Source organism: Phyllobates terribilis, unplaced genomic scaffold, assembly GCF_046119375.1.
Source record: "Phyllobates terribilis strain yellow unplaced genomic scaffold, ASM4611937v1 Scaffold_4__5_contigs__length_816908805, whole genome shotgun sequence".
Lineage (NCBI taxonomy): Eukaryota > Metazoa > Chordata > Amphibia > Anura > Dendrobatidae > Phyllobates > Phyllobates terribilis.
The window spans coordinates 464,510,351-464,530,328 of NW_027362764.1; the positions used below are offsets into that span (position 1 = coordinate 464,510,351).

Here is a 19,978-nt window from a genome sequence, read left to right on the forward strand (position 1 = left end):
GTCATTCTGTGCAGAGAGTCCCTTTAAAGTCACTGTCCCAAAAGGAGGCAAAATTGTCACGCCAGGTGTGAATGCAATACAGGGGGGTAAGGAAAAGGGAGCCCAGACACTAGGGAAAGGGGAAGTGGTGACCTCCTAAACTGGAATAGCATCACCCTGTCTTCCCCTACCGTCCTTATACAGCCTCTGCAGCTGTCGCCGATCACGTGCCTCGCCCTACTATCCCTGGCGTAAGGCTAAAACTGGGGCTGGAAGGAGATGAGCACTAGTCAACCTCCGGTAGCACTCCGAAGACAAAAGGGGAAGACAACACAGGGGAATTACAACTTAGCTGTAGAAGAAACTCCAACAGGGCACACGGCCTCAAAACTCCAAAGAGGACGTGATGCTACTTCAGCTAAGCTGCAAGTAGGAATGAGTATAACTGGCGACGCCCACCTAAAGAGACCAGGTATATATACATCCAGGCCAGAGGGAAGTAGTCGCTGGGTCCTAAAGACAACCTCCTATCTAGGAAGCTGTCTGCAATGCCAAACGTGGAGATCTCCTACAGGCCACTGCAGGGCGACTGTCACCTCCGACACACCCGTGACAAAAATAGATTTTCACTTCAACCCTTTCGCACCAGAGCCTGTTTTCGCCTTTGTGACCAGGCCAATTTTTTTAATTCTGACCAGTGTCACTTTATGAGGTAATAACTCTGGAATGCTTCAACGGATCCCACTGATTCTGAAATTGTTTTTCGGGACATATTGTACTTCATGATAGTGGTAAAATTTGTTTGATATGACTTGTGTTTGTTTCTGAAAATATCGAAAATTTGGCGAAAATTTGGCAATTTTCAAACTTTTAATTTTTATGCCTTTAAACCAGAGTCATACAAAATAGCTAATAAATAATATTTCCCACCTGTTTACTTTACATCAGCACAATTTTTTTAATTTTTTTTTGTTAAAGTTAGAAGGGTTAAAAGTTGATCAGCAATTTCTCAAAAAAAAAAAATGGTTTTGTAAGTTAGAGAACCACAACACATTTGAAGTGACTGAGGGGCCTATATGACAGAAAATACCCAAAAGTGACACCATTTTAAAAACTGGAGCCCTCAAGGTGCGCAAAACCACATTCAAGAAGTTTATTAAACCTTCACGGGAATTAAGGGAATGTGGAAGGAAAAAAAGGAAAGTTTTACCTTTTCCCACAAAAATGTTACTTTAGCCCCAAATTTTTCATTTTCACAAGGGTAACTGAAAAAAATGCACCATAAAATATGTTGTGCGATTTCTCCAGAATAAGCTGAAATTGTGGTGGAAAACTATTGCTTGGGTACCTGGCATGGCTCAGAAAGGAAGGAGCACCATTTTACTGGAATCGATAGCGGACGCCATGTCATGTTTGGAGAGCCCCTGATGTGCCTAAACAGTGGAAACCCCCCATAAGTGACCCCATTTTGGAAAAAGACCCCTCAAAGAATTTATCTAGATGTGTGGTCAGCAACTTGAACCCTCAGGGGCTTCACAGAATTTATAGTGTTGAGCCATGAAAATAATAACTTACATTTTTCCTACAAAAATGTTGTTTTAGCCCCATTTTTTTTTCATTTTCACAAGGGTAACCGGAGAAAATGGAAGCCAAAATTTGTTGTGCAATTTCTCCTGAGCACGCCGATACCCCATATGTGGTGGAAAAGGTGAAAAACTACTGCTTGGGCTCACGGCAGAGCTCGGAAGGGAAGGAGTGCTATTTTGGCTGGAATAGGTTGTGGACACCATGTCACATTTGAAGAGCCCATGAAATGCCAAACAGCAGAAACTTCCACAAGTGACCCCATTTTGTAAACAACACCTCTCAAGAAATTCATCTAGGGGTGAGTATTTTTAACCCTCAGGTGATTCACAAACTTGTGCAACACTGGGCTGAGTAAATGAAATATTACTATTTTTCCACTAAAATGCAGATTTTGCAGTTATGGTTTGTGGGTGCCATGTCACATTGACAGAGCCCTTGAGGTCCCAGAAGAGCAGAGACCCCCTATTTTACAAACTACACATATTAATGAATTCATCTAAGGGTGCAGTGATCATATTGACATCACATGTGACTCACAGAATTTTATAGCATTCGGCGGTGAAGAAAAAAAAAAAAAATTTTCACCCCCCAAAAAATTGTTTTAGCCCCAGATTTTACATTTTCACACTGGGCAATGGGTAAAAATGGTGCCAAAATGTGTCCCACAATTTCTGCTGAATGTGGCAATACCCCATATGTGACTGTACAGTTCTACTTAGCCACATGGCGAGGCTTGGGAGGAAGAGAGCTATTTGACTCTTGGGAAAACAAATTATTGTAGAATTTTTTGCGGTCTCCATATACAGAGCCCCTAAATGCTAGAAGAGCAGAATCCCCCATCGAGTGACCTTATTTTGGAAATTATACCCCTTTTGCGAATTTATCTATTTTGGAGCGCAGAATTCATTTTTTTTTTGAGGGGGGGGGGGGGAAGCACTTATATCGGGGTTTCCATCTAAATCTCCGAGTGATGTCATTCAGATAAAACCCCCAAGGGATCCATTCACTATAACGAGGCAGCAGACTTACTCTGGACTCTGTCTGGCCTCTGTTCAGAGTTAGGTGCTGGGAAAGGAAGTTGTTTCTGCGCTCTCTGGAGTCACGACAAACCACTAGTATGGATAAAAATGTAGGTTTATTGTCTACGCGTTTCAGAGTCCACCGACTCCTTCCTCAGGACAACCATACATAACAACGGGGTAATCAACATACATGGTATAAATACAAGGGGGAAAAAAAAATTACTAGGTAGGGAAATGAACATATGTTGAAATCTGCCAAAACCCAAATAATTAAATAAATAAAATATGTTAGTGACATACTACTTGGGATGTGAACTGGTAGTGAAAAGGGAAAAAAAGGGAGTGGATTGCTACCTCTAAAGCAATAGATTGGTACAATTAACAATTGTGCTAGTGGGTTTATATAGGTTCAAATGACCTGGTCACTAGAATTATATCTGTAAATAATTTAAAATTATTGAATGGGTCGTCCATCATGTTCTAATATATGCTTTAATAGTTTTATAAAAATATAATATTTATATCCATGTTCATTTTATTTAAATTTTAATAAAATTCACTAAAAACACTTCTTTGAGTTAAAATTATAGTGAGCTCATCCTTCACTGTCTGAGGAGCAGGTATAGAAAATGGAGAATCAAGAGAATGAATAATTTCTCAAGTCCTGGAGTGTATTTTTTGTGACCGTTTAATGTATAAATAATGTTAATTTTATTTATATTGCCCTTTAATTAAAAAAACACACTTGTTTGAGTGAAGGGAATTCTAGGTTCAGACTTCACGGCCTGTGGAAGAGGAGGCAGCGAATCGAACAGAAGGACATTGGGTCAGGGCTGGGAGTCCCCTCACAACGAGCTCAGAAAGGGAGGTGAATGGAGTTCATTAGCATGGAAGCAGCCTGGACAGCAGGTTGTTGGGTTTTTTTTGTGGATAGTTGATGGTATATTATAAATCTAGATGGAAAGATATGAGAAGGGGAGGGATGGGGAGGAACTGGACATATAAAAGGGCACACAATTAATATATTATAGGTGAATATAACCCAAAATTAGGTGCATCTCTCTGGACAAATTTGAAAAGTGAACCACAGGGTAGACAGAGGGGTCAGATAATGTACATATATATAATTAATCAGCTATACAGATTTATATAGAATTATGCTTGAAACCTGTGTAAGGGGTATATAGCTGGTGTCTAGTTGAATATATCTGTAACCTCATTTAATCCAAAGGGCTTGAAGGTGTTTAATCGATAAATCTAGTAGATTTCTTTCCTATTAAGTTGTTGGATATGATTCACAGTGTCACTCGGTATATGCTCAATAGGAGTGATTTTAGGGGTTCTATCTTTATTATGAGACATTGCATAATGTCTAGATAGACCATGTTGTAGAAAACCTGCAGTAATGTTGGACCTACAGTATGTTTGTTTAGGCTATGTGCCCACGATGCGGAAATGCTCCAGATTTTTTCCTGAGCGTTTCTGCATCTTCCTGGCAGAAAAAACACATGCGGATTATACATGCGGATTGTACATGTGGATTGTACATGCGTTTTTCCTGCCAATGACAAGCGGATGTGAAGCGTTCTTCACATGCATTTCCGCATTTCCGCATGCGGGTTGTCAAGCGCTTTCCAAGCGATTTTAGCATCACTTGGAAAGTGCTTGATAACTTGGTCACACAATATAAATCCATGCAACCGGCATGGATTTATATAGTGTGACCGACAAAATGTTAAAAAATAAAAAAATAAATATATACTTACCTTCTGATGGCCCCCAGAGTCCTTGTCTCTGCTTGCCGACAGCTCGCGGTAGATTTAAGGACCTGCCGATGTCAGCGGTCGCATGACACGTCACATGACTAAATGACGTCAGCGCAGGTCCTTTAATCTACCGGGATCTACCGGCAAGCCAAGACAAGCACACCAGGGGCCATCAGAAGGTAAGTATAATATTTATTTTTTATTTTATTCTTTTTTTTACAGGTTCTATGGTACCCGGGTCCGGAGGAGAGTCTCCTCTTCTCCAAACCTGGGTAGCATCCGCACATTGAAATGTTTGGATTCCGCATCTACAGATCCATTGATGCAGATTCCATGCGTTCCAATGCAAGTTAATGGCGGCGAAAACGTAGCGCTTCTGCAAAATAATTGGTAGTGCTGCATTTTTTTCCGCAATGATAACCCGCAGCGGAAATTTCTTCAGCATGTGCACAGCACATGCGGATTATCATTAGGGAACATGGCAGGCCTTCTACCAAACGTTTTTTAAGCGTTTCTGCAGCGGAATTGCCGTTGCGGAAACGCTTAAAAAAAGCATCGTGGGCACACAGCCTCAATCTGTTGTGTAGGGGCTGGATTGTTCTCCCTACATACTGTTTATCACAGGGACATTGTATTAGATAGATAACAAAGCCAGATTGACATGTTAAAGAGCTTTTTATCGGGGACATTTCTTTCGTACTTGTGGACATGAAGGAGGAGGTTTTGTGCATAATAGACCTACAGGTCTCAGATATAATTGTTTCCCATTGTTGCTTGATTTTGTGCGTATTCGACTAGGTGCTATAATATTCCTGATGGTCGGTGCTCTCCGGAATGTAATACCAGGATTTCTTGGCAGATGTGGACCAAGAATTGGGTCCCCAAGCATTATGTGCCAATGGTCTTTTAGGATATTGCGTATTTCATTACTTGCTGAAATAAAGGTGGTAATGAGATTAAATTCATGCTTTTTCTCAGGGGGTGCAGATGCCTTGTGCAACAAACGGTCCTGAGTAATGATTTTTGTAGCATTAAATGCGTTTTTTATTAGCTTCCCTAGGTATTCTTGTTCCACAAACCTATTTTGTAAAATATTCGCCTGGGATAGGAAATCAGAATCAGAGGTACAGTTTTTTCTGATTCTTTTAAATTGGTTAATAGGTATATTTCTTAACCATTTCTGATAGTGACTACTTTTATAATGTATGTAGCTGTTGGAGTCTACTTTCTTAAAAAAAAGTCTTGGTGTGAATGCGCTGATCTATATGAAAAATGGTGATGTCTAGGAAGTCAATAGTATCAGTATTAAAGTTGGAAGAGAAAGAGATGCCCCAATTCTGTTCAGAGTTGTACTTTTCAGAAGTGCACAAAACTGTGGCAGACTGAACTTTTATACACCTAAAAAGATGGACACCGCCGAATCACAGGTCAGACAGCATCCACAGTGCTTCCATCTGCTTCATTACAGGTAATCTTCTGCCGGGGGTTCCATCTGAATCACGCCTTTCAGAGATTTACACGGAAACCCAAATGTAAGCGCTCAGCGTAGAGTGCAGGATAAATGTGAGATAAGCCATATTGCGATCTTTGGGAGGCAGAATGAACAAATCAACAGCAGGTGAAGAATTGGTTTTATTTATTTTTCATGCCGTTCCTCGTGCGGTATAAGAGATTAGATGACTTTATTCTTCAGGTCGGTGCGATTACAGTGATACCTGATTTACATCGGGTTTTTTTGTTTGGCTGCTCACACACTAAACTTTTTACAAAAACACTCTTTTGCATCACCATATTTAGACAGTTATAATTTTTCCAGATTTCTGCCAACAGTCATGTGATGGCTTGTTTTTTACAGGACGAGCTGATGCTTTTAGTGGCACCATTTTAGGTCACATGACATTTTTTGTTTGCTTTCTATTCCAATTTTTGGGAGGCAGAATGAACAAAAACCAGCAATGCAGGATTTTTTTTTTTTATGTTGTTCCGTGTGTGGTAAAATTGATAAGGCGGCTTTATTGTTTGGGTCAGTACGATTACAACGATACCACATTTATATCTTTATGTTTTGCCGCTTTTACACAAAAACAATTTTATAGAAAAAAGCTTTTGCAGCGCTTTGTTCTGAGAGCTATAACTTATTTTTCCACTGACTGAGGTGTGTGGCATTTTTTGCGGGACAAGAGGATGATGTTTTCAGCGGTACCATTTTTATTTCCATTTGACCTTTTGATCACAATTTATTCCACTTTCTGTTTGGCAGTATGATGAAAAAAGCATTTTTTTTTTTTTTTTTTACGGTGTGCACAGAAGGGGTTGACTAGTGTGACTGTTTTACAGATCGGATTTTCCGGACGTGGGGATACCAAATATGTGTACTGTTTCTTGTATAAATATACGTATTTATTGGTTTAATATTTCTTTTTTTTTGTGCTTTTTTTTTTAATAGTTTTAAAACATTTTTTTTTTTACTTTGTCCCTGTATGGGACTTCAATTTTTATTTTTTCTGATGACTGCTCTCACGCATTGAAATAGACATGTATTGCATTGCATGAGACCTGTCAGTTTTTCACTGGCTGATCGCCTGTTAGACTAAGCCTCTAGCTGAGCCTAGCAGACCACCATAGCTGGCAGACCTAGCTGACATGACATAGCTCGGATGCTGATATTCAGATCACATTATGAGGACGTCGGAGAGGTGAGTGGACGACCCCCTCTCCCCATCTTCTAAATGCTGAATCTAGAAGATAGCAGAGTGTTATCATTGGGACCTGAACCAATCATATCCCGATGAGGTCGCCTCTCAGAGCTATCGCTCTGCACCGGAATCGCAACGCTTGTAGAACCCGGAGCGCTGTGAGACCGCCGGCCGTAGACAAATGTCGGCACTGCACAGAGCCCTGCAAGTGCAGACGTTTATCTACAGTGGGCGGACGGGAAGTGGTAAAATATGGTTTTATCATATGGTTTAAATTAAAATAGTTTTGCTAATTTGCTTTATCTACCTCTGGACCACCCACAGACGATAAACATTTGGACGGTCAGCGTTCTACTCTGGAGACACATTCAAAAATGTCGCTGCATTTTAGAGAAGCTGCATATCATACAGCTGCGTGAGCAGAGAGCCATCTCTGTCAGGCACAGCCAGACTCCCCCGAGCGCACAAGCGCTGTGCATACAGTAATAGGACGCTCTAATGGTGCTTCCTCCTTCAGACCCAGCAATCTGGTGACTACTTGGTGTAGGGATGGGCAGGAGTTACTGGATCCTAGGAGACCCAATCAGTTCTGCTATGCAGGCAGGAGGCTGAATTATATGCCAGCTCCAGTTACAGGAGAGATCAAATATAAGAAAAATGTAAAAATATAAAAATTTGAATGCTGAAATACCCTTCACACCCCCTCCCTCCTCAAGGTCTTATGACCTTATGGGATACATGTTAAATAAATACATAAATAAAAAGCATGAAAAAAATACTGCTGCTAATCCAAATCCCTGTTACTACTGCCTACCTCATAAAAAAAAACCATGTTTGATATAAAAATAATTGATACAGAAAGGGAAACAAATGTTAAAAAAAGGATACTTAAGTTTTTTTTGGGGATTATAAAAAATAAAATACAAAAACCCCACATTTTCTTTATTTTCCCAGCAATATCAGCCCAAAAAATTTAGAAAAAAAAAGTATGAAAATAAAAAAGGCTCCATTTATCATGAAAAAAATGCAAAAATATTTGATTATCTGAAAAAGTAAACATTTTACAGCTCTCTAAACTTAGTCATATAAATTATGTACTTGTTCCTGACATGGAATATCTTGCTTTGTGTGTTTTTATTGTATTAATTTGCCTTTTGGATAATCAGATATTGATGTGCTGTGACCATATTTTTCCTATCTTAATTCAGAAGGATGTAGTGAGCTTTACATATTTGTCATTGTATTTAGTTGAGAATGATTAGGTAATATTCCCCATCATACAGATAACTCTTCAGGATCTTGTATCCTATGTCGCCAGCAGGTGGCATACAGCTTACACATTGTTTATTACTCACCATTGATTAATACACATAAGATTAACACATTTTCTTGTACTGCGTGAATGTTATATTCACTATAGTAAGTTTATTGTAAATTTTATTTATATTAGACACTTGTTTTTTTATGTGCACTCAACACTAAACTTGGAACACCTAAAAGAAATAAACTTGGAATTATTGAAATTACAGGATCCTTAGATATGATATGCAAATAATGAAAAAAATGAAAACATTTTCAAAATAATTCACTATATTCAGTAGAGAACATGAGCGCACAAGCAGAAATACTTGCACATATACATTTTGACATGCTATCAATGAGGTCATTGATTAATCATGCCATCATGGCCTGCAAGATCTCCAAACTTGTCATCCATCGAGCACATCTGAGAAGTCATTGGATGGCAATTGTAAAGGAAGCTGCCAGCAGCGGTTCTTGATTATTTCTGCACAGGTGCATTCAGTATGGCAGAACAGTCCTCAGACAACCATTAATAAACTCATTGATGGCATGCCAGGCATAAGTGCGTGTATTTCTGCATGTGGCGCTCATACTCTATGCTGAATAGAGAGGTTTTGATAATTTTACAATTTTCTCATTTGTATACCATTAACATGTCCATCGATCCTGTGATTTTAATTACCCCATGACTTTTCCTCCTATGTGTTGCAATTTCAAGCTTGAGTGTAGCATTTAATTTTTTAGATACATCATAGAATAATTAGTGATAATTATCTAGGCTTCCATCCAAATTATTCTAATACTTTTGGGGATTGGTATGATGAAATTTAAATCCTCTAAAACTACATTTTATTAAGAAATATTAAAAACGCCAAGTTCCCTTTTGTGATAGAAAGGGTCTCATTACAGTCACATTAATGCGACCGAAAAAAAGACAATGATACAGGAAAAAACAACGTCCCTACGGGATTTGGATAAGCCCAATCAGGCACCAATGGTATATAATACACTTAACTCGCCCTGGTAAAAGCCTGATCAATTCCTGCCTAGCATGGGGGTTGGCACCCTATGACAACGATTTTGGCGTCCCCGTTCCTCGGCGGCTATCCCTATCTTGCCCTGTTTCGCCCTATGATGGTGAGCTATACACAGAGAAAAGGTGACTGCCTATTCTAATACATTATAGTTACTGCACTGAGATAACACACAGGTATATTGATCCATACATAATGTTATTAGAACTTATCTCATAAATCTGGGACTAAATGAACAGCTCTCATATGTATGCTTTCTGTGAAGTATCCCCTCGCCATGTCTCCCACTGGACATATTTCCCATACTCCATGTTCTTGCCCCATAAGTCTGGTGATTTCTTTGACCTCTGCCTCAATATTGGCCTATTTCTATAAATTGTCTTTCTCTATGTCCTCAGCACTGAGGAATTCCTATTATGGAATAGTAGTTATATATCTTACATCTATTTTTGGCAATGCATATCCACCTTTATATCCTTAATGGATTGATACCTAATTAGTTGTCCCTAATGATTTGTCTTTACATCTTCTCTCTACACATGGACAAATATTTCCCACTGACAGAATCATCTTGACTGATATGGCGTGTTGGTATCTGTATTCCCATGTTAGCCCCTGGCATCGAGATTAGCAGCCATCAATAGGCAGTAAAAAACTTCTTTTTGATATGACAAACTGAACCACCATGCTTTCAGGAACTGACTACTATGTGTCTGCTACTTGGGCAATCACCGCAAGTGCATTATAGACCATCGCAGCGTTATCTAACTAGCGTGTGCGATTGGGACAGTTAATATGTGCTGGGAACTTGTGCGCCTGCGGCCTGACCGGACGTACTGCTACTTCCGGTCCGGATTTTACGTAATAGCACACGAGCACTCCATCTTACAACCCAGCCTCTAGTGTTTGCAGGACGGACATGCGCAATGGAGTCCGGAAGGACAGAAGACCACATGGTGGGGATAGCTGTCCGGAATGAGTGGGCATGTATGTTCATGATGAGTATCCAATCTGTGTACACATTTAAATAGAAGGGGGCCGCCAAAATAGTTGTCATAGGGTGCCAACCCCCACGCTAGGCAGGAATTGATCAGGCTTTTACCAGGGCGAGTTAAGTGTATTATATACCATTGGTGCCTGATTGGGCTTATCCAAATCCCGTAGGGACGTTGTTTTTTTCCTGTATCATTGTTTTTTTTCGGTTGCATTAATGTGACTGTAATGAGACCCTTTCTATCACAAAAGGGAACTTGGCGTTTTTAATATTTCTTAATAAAATTTAGTTTTAGAGGATTTATGTTCACATTCCACTAAGGTCTCCTTTTATGGTAATACCTAATTGGTACTTTTTGATTTACTCATTTTGTCCATTCTAAGCTGTTCTACCTACTGAAATTATTATTTTTTTTTTAATCTTTGTGCTCCTTTATGGAGTGGTATACCACAGTGGAACGCAGGCATCACTTCTGGTAATGTTGCACTCCAATGGGGTCGGCGTGTGTCATTTCCAGCTTGGTACCGATGTAATGCCTTATTGTGTGGCACTTCATAGGCTAGGCATGAGCTGTGTTCCGGAGTTATTTCTGAGAGAGGGGTCAAGGCGCTCCATGGTGGGACACATCATCCTAGGATTGTTGAAAAATATTTAAGGTAGGGTTATTATATAGTAGTGGCCATATGGATTTATGAATATTGAGCTTTGGTTGAATTGTTTATTCTAAAATGCCACTGCATAATAAACAGCTTGCAGGAGACTGTGCAGTTGTCGGGGTGTCGGCTGTCAGACATCCCAAAGAAAAGTAAACATGGTTTATCATCATGTTTGCCTTCCTAATAATTGCATAGAGTGATCAGTGTCATGTGTTGTGTATACATACAACCCCCGGCAAAAATACAGCAATCAGGGAAAGTTGGAGCCAGATTGATGACGAGTACTGTTTGTCACTCATTAAGTCCATGCCTCAGAGACTGCAAGCTGTTATTAAAGCCAGAGGTGGTGCAACAAAATACTAGTGATGTATTGGAGTGTTCTTTTGTGTGTTTGTTTTTCATGATTCCATATTTTTTTCCTCAGAATTGAGTAATTCCATAACTTTTTCCCTCTGCTTGGTCTGAAAAAAATTACCCTTACTGAGTACCACATTTTTAATCTTGATTTCTTTTAGTGTTTCTTAAAGCCCTAAAGTTGCCATTTGAAATGACTTTAGTTTTGTGCCATGTCTGTGATCGGCTTTTTTTCAACATTAACCCTAGAACGCATACCTGGGGCCTCGCAGGCCCGCTCTGTTAATTGTTTTCTATTTTCTGCAAGATTACTTTAGTTAGAATTTTGAAACTCTAGGTATTCCTCAGGTATATAGTTGTTTGTCATTTTTGTTTGACTTATTCCATGTTATTTGCACACGGGCCTAAAAGGCCCCAGGTATGTGAAAGTGTAGATTTTTATGGTCATGCGTTCTAGGGTTAAACAACTGAATGAACATCCTCAGAGCCCGGTGATTCCATAATTTTTGCCAGGGGTTGTATTAGGAAGCACGGACCGTGCTTCCTCCTCCGGACCCAGTGATCATACGATGATGATTGTGTTAGGGAGGGAGCATGGGCTGGTGGGTCTTAGGAGACTATTCAGCCTACAAGCTGAATTTCTCTTGTAACCATGGCTAATACATCAGTCCCCATTACAGGCAATATCCGCAATAAAAATAACATGTTAATGCCTCCCCAAAAGGTATCTAAAGACCTTAAGATAGGCACAAATAAAAAAAAAACAGAAAGAAAAAACAAAACAGCCACTCTAGCTGTTAATAGCCCTGCCCCAACAAAAAAAAAAATATATATCAAATATATACACTGCTCAAAACGGCATTAGGAGGAACCCAGTGCAAACCGCACCAGCATATGGTCTCACAAGGGGTCTGAGCATCTCATCTCGGTACCTAATAGCAGTCAGGCTGCCTCTGGCGAGCACATGGAGGGCTGTGCGGCCCTCCAAAGAAATGCCACCCCACACCATTACTGACCCACTGCCAAATCGGTCATGCTGAAGGATGTTGCAGGCAGCAGATCGCTCTCCACGGCGTCTCCAGACTCTGTCACGTCTGTCACATGTGCTGTGTGAACCTGCTTTCATCTGTGAAGAGCGCAGGGCGCCAGTGGCGACTTTGCCAATCCTGGTGTTCTGTGGCAAATGCCAAGCGTCCTGCACGATGATGGGCTGTGAGCACAGCCCCCATCTGTGGACGTCGGGCCCTCATACCACCCTCATGGAGTTGGTTTCTAACCATTTGTGCAGACACATGCACATCTGTGGCCTGCTGGAGGTCATTTTGCAGGGCTCTGGCAGTGCTCCTCCTGTTTCTCCTTGCACAAAGGCAAAGGTAGCGGTCCTGCTGCTGGCTTGTTGCCCTCCTACAGCCCCCTCCACGTCTCCTGGTGTACTGGCCTGTCTCCTGGTAGCGCCAGGAGCCTCTGGACACTACGCTGACAGACACAGCAAACCTTCTTACCACAGCTCGCATGGATGTGCCATCCTGGATGAGCTGCACTACCTGAGCAACTTCTGTGGGTTGTAGAGTCTGTCTCATGCTACCACGAGTGTGAAAGCACAACCAACATACAAAAGTGACCAAAACATCAGCCAGAAAGCATTGGTACTGAGATGTGGTCTGTGATCCCCACCTGCAGAACCACTCCTTTATTGAGGGTGTCCTGATAATTGCCAATAATTTCCATCTATTGTCTATTCCAGTTGCCCAACAGCATGTGAAATTGATTGTCAATCAGTGTTGCTTCCTAAGTGGACAGTTTGATTTCACAGAAGTTTGATTTACTTGGAGTTATATTCTGTTGTTTAAGTGTTCCCTTTATTTTTTTGAGCAGTGTATAAAAAGGTCTTTGGAAAGGGGAACAGTCTTTTTTTATATATATTTTTATTTTATTTTAGTGGATCATTGTGGTTAAAAGAAAAAAAATTAAAACATTAAACAAACACATTTCCTACTTTTCTTTAAAATTCCACCCTCCCCCAATATCTGGGGAAAAAAAATAACAGACATCAAAATTAAAAGTTTAAAGTATCATGACACAAATGGCAAAAACTATTTGAACGAGAGTTTTTTTGGGAAAGAATAAAATCATCAAAAATGTGCCTGGTCAGGAACAGTTTAAAATGGCTCAGTCCTGAACTTGTTAAAAAGTGGTTAGATCAACAAACTTCCTTGAGAAAGCCAGGGCAAAAGGTGCATCTGATTGAGGATTCTCTGGCTCTTTGTAGGTTAATAGGTGCATATATTGCTATATTGGTCATGTATTAAGGGAACCACTTTATATTTTTATGCATGAAGTATTATTAGGTGCATGTTCTGCAGGATTTATTTTCCAGACCTTACTCCTATTATATACAAACACAGTCTCTCCTAAGTCTTTCATTTTAAATAGGCTCTGGATCTAGATTCAAAGCAAGATCTGTGTCTCAAAACGACAGCTAGCTTTTCCGATTATTATGGTCATGTGCACGAGCCCTTAGGAGGGTTGATCCTACTGACAGATTCCCTTTAATATGAGAGTACCCCCATATTGGATTTTTCATGAGCTGGATCTGTTGCTCCTACATATGTCTTTTTAACTATACTTTATGATTCAAGAAAAGTCTTTTTGGTGGATAAAATCTGCGAGTGAGTGGTTTATTGACAATATAACATGCATAGAAATCTCATACTCTTTCATATTGGTGCTATATTGAATTTTGAAGGTTTATAAAGATGCAGAAATGCACCAAAGAAAAAAAAAAAAAAGGATGAAGCTCAGAAAATATAAAACATATTACATATGTCTCCATTAATAATTTTATGCTGCCCTGAGGACAACATAAAATTGGTGACGTTGAACCTGCATTGTATTATCTACTGGATTGCATGCAGTAAGCATAAGCTGCAGGGTCTTCTGTACCCATCTATGAGCTGCAGCTGCAGGAGGGCATGTGGAGCGGCATCTCCTGTGTAGACTCAGAATTGCTGTTTTTGTCCTGAAGCGCTATTAGGACATGCAATTCAGTAAGTAATACAGTATAATATCCAGAGTGTCACCATTTATATGGTACCTCCAGATAAAGCAGCAAAAAACTGGTACTAGTTGAGCCATAGATTTCCTTTTCTTTAAAAATCAAACAAAACTGGATGACATCTAGTAGTAAAGTGTTGGTGTCATGGTAGCCATCCATTGACAAGAACAGCAGTTGTATAATGTCTTTATTTACCAAGTAGATTGAGATAAAAAAAAAAAATCTTGAAAGATTACTTCAATGCATGTATTTGGGGCTAAGAAAAAAAAAATAATTTTTGCAATTGTGTTTCATTAACCCCTTTCCGACGTGGTCAGTAATAGTACGCACCACGCTGGAAAGGCCGGTTCAGCGGGGGCTCCGGCGCTGAGCCCACACCGAACCCGGCACATGTCAGCTGATTCTTACAGCTGACATGTGCCCGCAACAGCCACGGGTGGAATCGTGATCCACCTGCGGCTGTTAACATGTTAAATGCCGCTGTCAATCTCTGACAGCAGCATTTAACAGCGCCACGCCGGAAGCGCGTCACTTACCCCGCCCATCGGTGACCCCGTCACGTGATCGCGGGTCACTGATGGGTGGGCATGGCAACCCGGGGTCTGCAGCAGACCCCTGTGGTTGTCATGTAAAGATTGCTATGATCGCCACCTAGCATATAACACAGGAGTATTTCTACTGCATACAGGCAATCTGCTCGTCACCTGTATGCAGTAGAAGCAATCAGAAAACTGCTGCTTCTAGTCTCCTATGCAGACTATTGAAGCATGCAGAAAGTGGAAAAAAAGTTTAAATCACCCCCTTTTGCCCCATTCAAAATAAAAAAAAAACAAAAACCCACATACACATATTTGGTATAGCCGCATTCAGAATCGCCCGATCAATATAAAAAAAAAAAGAATCCGATCAGTAAACGGCGTAGTGAGAAAAAAATTCCAAACGCCAGAATTACGTTTTTTTTGGTCGTCGCAACATTGCAGTAAAATGCAATAACGGGCGATCAAAACATCGGATTTATGCCAAAATGGTATCAAAAAATGTCAGCTCGGCGAGCAAAAAAAAAAAAAAAAAGGCCCTCACCCAGCCCCAGATCACGAAAAATGGATTGGCAGGTCAGTTTTAGCATTCAGTGAACGTGGTAAAAAAAAACAAGAAACTAAAAGCTGTGGAATTGCATTTTTTTTGCAATTTCACCGCACTTGGAATTTTTTTTTTCAGTTTTCCAGTACACTATATGGTAAAACCAGTAATGGCGTTTAAAAGTATAACTCTTCCCACAAAAATAAGGCCTCACATGTCCATATTGAATGAAAAATAAAAAAAAAAGTTCTGGCTCTGGGAAGAATGGGAGCAAAAACCGGAAATTGCTTCGGTCATGAAGGGGTTAATTAAAAATATTGCCCAGTTTTGCTTTGACAGGCTCTTTATTTTCATGCACATTCAACTTTATCAAAGTCTATGTTTTTAAATCAGCGGAGAGAAACATAGTTAGAAACTCTAGTCTTGGATCATCAGAATGAGGTCACTGACAGATTCTCAGTTAACCCGGTCTGCAGCCAGCAATACAGTGTAAGGCTGAGTTCACACGATGCGTATTTCATGCGTTTCCGCGGCGTTTTTGCAGTTGCGTAAACGCCGCGGAAACGCATGAAAAACGCATGGTAGAAGGGAAGCAATGTTCCCCAATGGAAATCCGCATGTGCTGTGCCCATGATGCGGATTTTTCCGCAGCGTGAACGCTGCGGTCAAAAATCCGCAGCATGTCAATTAATTTTGCGGAAACGCGGCGATTTCGCCGCCATTGACTTGCATTAGAACGCGCCAATTCCGCAAGACAGCATCTGTACTTGCGCTATTGGCGCGTTCTAATATGCGGATGGTACCCGAGTGTGGAGGAGAGGAGAGTCTCATCCACACCCAGGTACCATTAAAAAAGCTGTAAAAAAAAGAATAAAATAAAAAATAAATGTATTCTTACCTTCTGTCGGCCCGCGCAGCGCTCCCGCTTGGTTCCCGGCACTTGCAGTGAGTTGTAGGACCTGCGCTGACGTCAGAGTCATGTGACGGGTCACGTGACGCTGACGTCGGCAGGTCTTTCAATTCAAAGTTGCCGGCAGCCGGGAACTTTGTAAAGCAGGACAGCGCGGGCCATCGGAGGTAAGTATATACACTCTCTCGGGTCACACTATATAAATCCATGCTGTTTGCATGGATTTATACAGTGTGACCTAGTTGTCAAGCACTTTCCAGGTGATGCTAAAATCGCCTGGAAAGCGCTTGTCAATCTGCATGCGGAAACGCATGTGAATCTGCATGTGGATCCGCATGTATTCTGCAGGAAAAACGCATGCACAATCTGCATGCGTTTTTTCTGCCAGGGAGATGCAGAAATGATGCAGAAATTTTCTGCTTCATTTCTGCATCGTGTGCACATACCCTTACACAGGCTTATTTTTAGCCAAAAATACATGGATTTAACAAAAAAAATTTTTTTTTTAAAATTGTCCTTAAAAGATGGAAAACCCCCTTTAAATGCTCTTCCTCAGGCATTATGTAGTACAGAAATTCAAAGGTTTATACCTCTGTTCATAACTATTGTGATATATCAGTTTCTGTAGCACACAATGCCTAAGGAAGAGACAAAAAGGGTCTCAAAAGCTTGTATCTGTAATGTAATCATGGCCTAATACATCTACAACTCTCGGGTAAAACCAACTTTGTCTCCTAAACTCAATGGCAGGTGGTTGGATTTGGTTGGCACATAGCGGCATTTCACAATTCTGTGCGGCCCACAAATAAATGAGATATTAGAACTCTAATCCATCTGCAATTGAAATTCCATCTGTGTCCAAGTGTTGTGTACAAGGAATATTTAGGGAAATTGTGGTGTAGATGAAAGGCTTCAACCGTTCATAGTCAAGAAGAAGAGCACAAGGGACAACATGCGCTGTTATTTGTAAAGTTTGATGTTTATTATACCAAAAATGATGACATTTTTCATTTGTGCATTCAGCATTGATATAACTCTGGTAAGCTGAATCTAAGTGAGCTTCGTACAATCATGCTGGATTGTGGTTGCAGCAATACAGAACACAGTCTGGAAAAGGAGGGAAAACATGGTCCAGCGGATATATTGTTCATTTTATTTTTTGTTCCAGAAAAATCACATTTTTCAGCACAGCCACTAAAATGAACTGTGGGCTTGATTGATATAAAAACACCTTCGATTTGTAGCAATTTTATGCTGGTTGTGCCTTTTCAAAGCTAAAAAATATATTAAATTTCCCCAGTAATGCACTCGTCAGCTGAGATACTCCTGGTATGGATATCTAGCAAAGAACAACCATCTGATGGCGGCAGCACCACATGGTGTGTCATTATGAATACTATACAATACATAGGCTATATACACTGACCCTTTAACTGCTAGGAGAAGCCGCCTTGTTTCCCCCAACAGGTTCTTCCAGCACTGAAAAAGTCATAATTTCCTAATCAACTGTTCTCTTAGAGAAAATTAGTGAAACTCCGTGATTTAAGGTCACCGGAAAGAGTAAGCAACTCCTAAGAGTTAAAGTCATATTGATCTACAAATGTCTAGCACTTCCCACAGTCCCTGTCATACCCAACAGGCGTCAGTCACATCCTCACTTCCAAAAGGAATTGTATGTCACAGGCCTTGACCATCTCCGCACATGGCCTTTTTTGTAATAAACAAAACTAGTTTTTCTTTTTTTTTTATTAAAAAATATTACAAATCTGTATTATTTGTTTCTCTGCAATATATTAATTTTTTTTTCATCAAAATCTTCTTCAAACTTTAATTTCCTTAAACATGATATGTTATGGAAAACAGTAATTAAAAGATTGCTTTTAGATGGAAAGTTGGTGGTTAGTTTAAAAAGAAAAAAAAGAGTATACTGTAAGTGACAAAATAGTGTAGGAGGAGCGAGAATTGGGTGGTTACTAAGGTTTAAAAGGAAGAGGAGCACAGATGCTTGGGCTGAAAATAATAAAGTACCTAAAATTCTGCTTTTCCCAGATCGCCGGGAGAGCAAGGGAAGCTCAGGGAGTTCTATTAAAATGCATTCAATGATCAATGAAAGTGTCATAGTGGTGTGTCATAGTAGTCTGGTAACTGGTCCATTTGATATTGCCTTTGCTGCTGAAGTTGCAGCTGCTGCTGTTGCTGCTCCTGATGCTGCTTCATAATCTCCTTCACTTCCTCCTCAAGCTCCGGAGGTATAATGAACTGATCATCAGGATCTGGCTGGGCAGGTGCTGCAAAATAACCACCCGTCTTTCGAAAAGGTGCATCTGCAGCAATTTCAATCAGGTTGTGGCTCTTCTCAGAGGGCGCCACCGATCCATTTGCTCTTCTCTGACGGCCAAGTGTATTGGAGGAAAAGTCCTGCCTCTTAGTTAATGTACCAAGGTCATCCTCATTGGCGCTTATAACAATGCCCTCATCACTAGGTTCCTGCACAGGTATGGGTACAGGTAATCCGCCATTCTTGGAACGGGAGCAGTGAATGTCCACTTCCACCTCTACTCTGCTGCCATTAGAAAAAACACCTTCAATGGGTTCCTCATCCTCACTGTCAAGACCATTGTCTGAAAAGGCACTGGAGAAAGTGGCACTAGACAGCTGACGTTGAAAGGAACTTGAAAGGCAAACAGGATGCAGTGTACATCGCTGCTCACTAGGGCAACCTACAGTGCCAATTCCATTCTCATGAAGTGAAACTGCAGGAGGTTCATCAGAGGCTGTGGACCCAACTTCACTGCTCATTTCTGAGGTGGAAATCTCGCTGCTTATTTCAGAGGCCAAGCCACTGCTAGAAGATGGCATGCCTAAACTTTCTGGAGCTCGGTCCTTAATAACATTGACAGAAGGCGTAAATATGCCCGGACTGGGAGGCGGAATCCCACCATTAAGTTCACAACAGCAGAAGCAATCTTCTGTAACATTCAGCTGCACAACCACTGCGCACAAGCTCCCGCTACATCCATAACTTTGAGCTAGGCTACACAACTTCTTAGACGCTGCCAGAGCATCGGGCACGTTCCGTATGGTCTCAATAGCCTCTTCCTCTGAAATGCTATCCCATAAACCTTTGCTTCCAAGAATGAAGAACTCATCTTGCGGTGTTAGCGCCACAGACTGTACATGGGGACGTGGAGTAACACTAGGATGGAGGAACGTATACCCCAAGATACGTGTGCAGTCAGTCACCCCATTCACTTTACCATCCTAAAAAAAATAAAAAACACAAAAAAAACTATTAATAAAGAAAAACAATTTTGGGAAGAACTTTTATAAATGATTTTAAAAATTATCTCTTGAACCTTAAAAATACAAAATTCTAATCAAAAGCATTTTGCCCATTTAGACCACATGTCCAGTTTAACACTTGCTCTGTAATGCCCCGTCATCATTGCCATACATCAAACTGACCTGCACCGAGGGGGACGGGTTTCTGCTTGTACATCTTTATCTAGATTGCACCATGTTTTCCCTTTATTTCTTGCAATT

The 19,978-nt window shown here is 40.6% G+C and overlaps 1 protein-coding gene across 1 annotated transcript in view; it reads right to left on the reverse strand.

Moving 5' to 3' along the window:
* Positions 1–17,393: 17,393 nt before the first annotated feature.
* The window catches only part of PHLPP1 (PH domain and leucine rich repeat protein phosphatase 1), a 97,803-nt gene continuing 95,218 nt past the window's right edge, over positions 17,394–19,978 (reverse strand). Inside the window, exon 17 of the mRNA XM_073678661.1 lies at positions 17,394–19,696. Within this exon, the coding sequence (XP_073534762.1) occupies positions 18,551–19,696 (1,146 nt within the window). The 3' untranslated portion in view covers positions 17,394–18,550. The remainder of the gene's footprint in view (positions 19,697–19,978) is intronic.